Source organism: Scatophagus argus, chromosome 23, assembly GCF_020382885.2.
Source record: "Scatophagus argus isolate fScaArg1 chromosome 23, fScaArg1.pri, whole genome shotgun sequence".
Classification (NCBI taxonomy): domain Eukaryota; kingdom Metazoa; phylum Chordata; class Actinopteri; family Scatophagidae; genus Scatophagus; species Scatophagus argus.
Genome location: NC_058515.1, coordinates 10955642 through 10961641, shown reverse-complemented (window position 1 = coordinate 10961641; position 6000 = coordinate 10955642). Strand labels below are relative to the sequence as shown.

Below are 6000 nucleotides of genomic sequence, written 5' to 3'. Positions count from 1 at the left end.
TGTTGCAATCGGTGTGGTCTCAGAAGCCTTCATTTTTAGCTTTGAAGTTGGAAAACTCCCAGTAGAAGTCACTTTAAAGGTGAACAAAGATGCCAAACATATTTAAATGAAGGCTGCAGAGACAACAACACACAGACCTACATGAAGGTTTACAGCTTTCTGACCCCTCCCCAAATAAACAAGAATGACCTGATGTGTTTGTGGTGGGGATGATACAACACACACACACACACAACTGAGACAGTCACAAACAGAAAGGCTAATAAAGCTCATGCCACATTTCCAAGCATGATCATCCTAAATAATAGCCTCCCTTGTACTTTGACTGTGGTTTGGGCTGTGAGGAGGGTGGTCATGGGGCTCCCCAATGTGATGGCAATGCACTAATCTGTTCTCTATGGCCCATTCACATGTGTTCACACCATTGTTTCCACATTCTAAACAGGAACTGCAATGTTACCCAAGGGAATTGTAAATGTGGTGTGCAAAAACCCTCCATTAATTCCTCCTCTTATTTAAAGTCAGCGTGTCCTTGCAGTCTCATCACTTCTCCTGCTCGCTGTCTGTAACTACTAGGAAGTGTTATCAATTTTAAAAACGATATTTTGGCTCAATCACATGCGGCTGTTAATACTAAATGTTGCAAAAACGCCACGAGGAAACCTATCTGAGCCTGGGAAAACCCAGGATTTCCTCGCCACTATCGCCCCCCCCAAAACCAATCCGTGCTGTAATTTATTACACGGTAAACACGTGGGAATAGTATTTCAGTGTCACAAGATAAACAACTACTCCACTTCACGCACATCTCGCGATAGGAGACGCTCCCTCAGTGCTCGTCTATTGTGAGAGTTTTCCAATCCTCGCGTGATCTTCGAAGTTTCCCACGCCTGTTGTTGTGGCGTCTGCCCTTTTCGCTCTCTCTCTCTCTCTCTCTCTCTCTGTTGCTGCTATCCGCCGCCTCCCCTTTTCTCTGTCTTCCTCACCCACCCCCTTTCTCTCCGTCTCCCTCGTCCCTACACCTCCAGTCTGCTTCTGTTGTCTCGGCGGATTGTTGGGCTGTGGGAGAGAAAGGATATCGCGAGTATTGGAGTTTTGGTGAGAGTTTGTGGAAGATGGCGCCTGTTGTGACAGGGTGAGTCTGAAATTCGGGGCTGGTGGTGGGGAGCGGAGTTGAGGAGAATACAAGTTATTGCCATGAAACAGCTTAATTTTAATCTTTGTGCTGTAGCCTGGGCACACTGCAGTGTTTTGGCTACTGGGTTAGTCGTTAGAAGTGATTTCTTTGTCTTAGTGTGTTTTGTGCGAGTGTTTTTTTCTTTGACCAGTTAACGTTACTTGCCTGAGCTGACTGTTGCTGCAGTGTTTTGTGAGCTAGCCCCAGCTAAGCGATACTTCACCCTCGGTGGTCTTTTTTTCCCAGACAACGGCGAGCTGTTAGCTAACAGGTTAGCCGGCGAGCTAAACACAACCAGTGAGGCATGGTTTTTGAGATCATTTTAACGCTGATATGCTGTTTCCTTTTCCTCCACCGAAAGCGTTTGTATAACGTTAATTCCCGGTCCTCCACTTATTTTTCGAAACCTGGTCACCATTTAGCCAGGCAGCACGTTTACAAATTGGATTCACGACTTAACACAGCTAGCTGTCCGATAATGGACATCAGCTAGCGATATGTGACTGAAACACGTTGCGGCTTTGTGAGCAAGGCATCCTCTTTGGCAGTGTTTTTAAATTGTTGACTGCATTTGTTGACGCCGTGAGATAGTTTTCGCCCTGCCGCAAATATTAAAGCACAGAGGTGCCACACACGGTGAATACCCTGTACCTTTATGACCCCAGCCCCCTTTAAGAAGACGATAGTGCTGGAAAATAATGTTTTACTACTTACACAGCGATCTGCTTGTAAACTCTGTAAGAAGAGTTCTAATAAAACCCCAATCTTAGTGCTGTTTGTCTACAGACGTGGAGTGCGTTGGACAAAATTCAACGCTTAAAGCCATCATCAGTGCAAATAACTAAAATATTTCACTCAGCCTGAGCATTTGATTTAGTTAGTCAATTACTGTCTGATGATAATAAAACTAGCTTTTTCTGCCCGGAAGAACTTGAAATTATTTTCCCCTGATGAACTCTAAACATTGGATAACCAGCTGACTAGACATCAAGTCTGAGTTTTCTGTTTTTATTTTTTAGATGAATACATTTTCCAAAATGAAAATTTTGCTCATTTATTACTAGTAGATAATACAGTTTGTCTGTAATAAGTATGTCATTCAAGGCTTTTAATGGGAAAATTGCCTCTGTTAACATTTTCAAACATTATCACAATAAATAGGGAATGTCATGGCTGTATTCCCTTGTAAAACAAGACAGTGCTGCCTTGTTTTGTTACTGAGTGCATCATTGGTAATATGACTATATTAGTCAACACAAATAGGCTGTTACCAGGACCTGGTGCATGTCTTCCAGTGAGCAGATAGCTTTTACTGCTATAGACAGTCTTTTGAGTAAACCCTGATTAAAATTATTTCCATGCACATTAGCTGGTCACAAACCTATTTTTTTGCACTCTTGATTCTATAATCCCCACAGGCAGCTCAGTGGGTGACAGATATTTGCTGGGCTTGTTGGATATGTGTGTGTGTGTTGGGGGTGGTGGGGTTGGGGTGGGGTGGCTTGTTCATTTGGGGCTTTCCAGCAGACCTGAACTGATTTCAGTTGAGGAGGGGGCGGTTGTAGGGGGGAGTAGGCAGAGGGAGGGAGCAAGCTAGAGGGCAGGCGGGTCAGGTCTGGATGGCTGGCCACCTGTCCAGATGATATCTCCAGATTCATGTGTGTTTGGCTGTGTTTTTCTGTGACGGGGGGGTTGGTTTAGATGGGGTGGGTATGTGCTTGGGTGAGAGAGGTTTAACAGAAAATTAAAGTGCCATAAGGGGTCTTTTTAGCCAGTGACTGGTTCACAGACATCACAGAGCATGGCTAAAGCCCCATACCCGTGTGGACTGTTTGACTGATTCTGGCTTTACACAGGGAGGGCCTCCACAGCCATGGGCTTTTTAATGGTATTATGACTCTCCTGTAATATTATTACAGGTTGTGGTTGTATGTTTCTGACTGAATTAAAAGCTGTGGCCTTCCTGACTTCACTGTCACTTAAGTTGTAAGTTAATGAGTTTTAGTTTTATTTTAGGTTGGATTTTTTGTCTGTGTTGCACAAATGGAGACATTTGCATTTTGTTTCTGCCTTATTTAGTTTGCTGCCTGGAAATCTGTTTACCAATCATCAAGTGTGTATTCTGTGGCTGAACACCTTTCTCACTGTGGTGTTTGATATTGGATGTACACTATTGGTAGTGGCAGTTATTAATTAATGTGGCAGTTCATAATGAACTTTCACTGTGGATGGCATCTATAGTATATGTTGAGTATCGATCATTATTGGGTTATGTATCATTGAGTATAATACATAACCCAATGAAGCACATTTTCCGTAAATTTGATAAATAGATGGTTTATATAATATGACCACATGGAACTGCCTGTTTCCAAATACATTTTGAATTATATACTCGACAAACAAAAGGTCATTTGGCTCCTCATTTAGCTCCTCACGTTGTGTTGGCTAATGGGAGTTCTCCTTCTTTTTGGAATTACCCCGTTCTGTGTCAGCTTCTTTTTGCATTTTTGTTTGTGTTGCCTTGAAGAAAATTTCCTGCATGCACCTGCGCTGCACAGAAAGCGTTGTCAAAATTAGGGATCTAAATGTTTTTTTAATGGATCAATATTGATTATTAATGATGAAAGAGATCAGTAACCAATATTTAGAACCTGTATACATTTGCAGTAAAAATGACAATCATAGTGTCAGAATTTAGAATTTCAGTTTACTTTGTACGTTCACTTTTTCAAGTGCTTATGCTATATGTGAGTTTTTTCATCTTTCTTCATCATTCATCTTTCTACTTTCGCTACACCATGTTTTTGAGAAAAATACTGGACTTTTTATTCTACAGCATTGACTTTGTAACTTTAGTTACTGTGCAGATTCAGATTTTTAAGTGTTGGTAGGCTGTTACTCATTATGTATAACCAATCAAAATGTTGTGGGTGGGTTCCAGGTCTGAAATTAACCCTCACTAAGTGAGACCAGAGAGAGGATGCTGAATTTTTATTTTATTTTTTTTATTTTTTAAATTAATTTATTTTACCGGAAGTTGGGGGAAAGCCCCATACCCATGTGGACTTCATGGCGCATTCAGGTGCATCTCATAAAATCAGAAATTGAAACTTGAATTGTCCCATGGGTTGTTTAAAAGGGGTTATTTATTCCTATTTTTCCTTGTTGAAATACATTAGTATTTACACATACAGTATACAGTATACACATACAGTACAAAACGGACAAAACTAACAATTCATTTTTCACTTAATTAAAAAAAATTTAAAAGAAATTACAATTTCCCAAAACCAAGTAAACTGAAATTGCTTGGGTTTCAAAATCTAAAGGTCTCTCTTTTGCAATGGTATAGAACAAAGAAAAGCAGAAAATACTAGTACCAGCACTGGTACTACAAAGTGCTGGGCATTATCGTCTTAAATGATTCATCAATTAGTAGAAGAGAATTTTCTGGACTGTTTTATTGTTGTAATACTCTTGTGTATTTTGCACATGTGCAAGTGAAAGTCCCAACTATTCCCCCCTAGTATAACATGGTTTTACTCACAATAACACAGACTGGCAAAAACAAAACAAAACAAAATAAACCACCGGATCACCTTCCATCATGTAGGGGAGAGGCAAAAACAAGACGACAGTGTTGCTTTCGTAATTTTTACTTTTCTCTGCCAGAGAAACTGATGAACCGATAGCTGAGAGAGCAATACTGTTCACCTGGGATGATAAAAGCATGAATCACTTATTTCAACACTGCTCTGCCTTTGCTGTGCCCCTGGGGGATGGGATTCCATTTAGCTCACCCCCCGTCCCCCTGCAAAAAAAGGAGGAAAAAAAAGAACGATAGAATCTTTCAGGCCAAAAGCCAAGCGTCTCTGTGCTGGTGTAATGATAGCACCGAGCCTTTCTTTGAGGCGCAAACCTCGCTTTCTTGTATTTGTTAACATGAGCGAATGAGTGTGAGGTTAGAGCTTTGCTACTGTGTTGAAGGTGAGCAAGCGAGAGTGTGTGTATGGAAGAAAGAATGAATGTACCTGACATAAAAGTTGATCTGCTTGTTTATGTGTGTGTGTGTGTGTGTGTGTGCGCACGTGCATCCATTCCCCAGGGTCCTCTCCTCTTCCCTGCTTCCCTTTATGAAAGGAGAGGTTCAGAGAGAGCAGCAGATGTCGAAGCGCTGACCTTTATGGTGGCAAAGGCTTGGGCTAGAGTTAAAAGGCCCCCTGCCCATCAAAGCAGCAGACCCATGTCTGTCCACACACACACACACACACACACACACACACAAGGCTACCTTAGCTGTAGTACTGATGGATAGGTTAACGATGGAGATGATACAAGCTACCTGATCTGTCTTCCAACTTTGTATCCTGCAGCCTCCAGAGCTTTCCTGTATGCATCCAGAGCTGTGAAAACTTACAGTATTTGTGAGTTGGAGAGGGGTGTGCGAGCCAGGGGGGAACTGTTCAGAAGTGGCAGGCACAGTACCAAAGTAATGCGCCCCTGCCAGACATCTTTAGGGGGATTTATACTCATGCATACAGTAGCCTATTGTTGTGGAAGCTCTTGCATGTCCATTACCCCACATGATTGAAATATCCCCCAAAGCTTATAGTCTCATTCAGGGTTCAGATTCAGCTTGTTTGGTCAAGTGATGATGGGCCCCTTGAAGTGCCACACTTGCCCTAGTTGACTCACTGTCTTCATTCTCTTGTTCCCCTATTCAGCCTATTTGTTTATGTCTGTGCGTGTCACGGGAACAACCACAGGAGACACCCAAGGGGACAGAAATGCACATTTTTGCGTAATTTTGCTTGGATTGC

At 42.0% G+C, this 6000-nt stretch overlaps 1 protein-coding gene across 1 annotated transcript in view; it reads left to right on the top strand.

Moving 5' to 3' along the window:
- Positions 1-884: 884 nt before the first annotated feature.
- The window catches only part of rbpjb (recombination signal binding protein for immunoglobulin kappa J region b), a 41856-nt gene continuing 36740 nt past the window's right edge, over positions 885-6000 (top strand). The window contains exon 1 of the mRNA XM_046380800.1: positions 885-1135. Coding sequence (XP_046236756.1) covers positions 1116-1135 — 20 coding nt within the window. The 5' untranslated portion in view covers positions 885-1115. The remainder of the gene's footprint in view (positions 1136-6000) is intronic.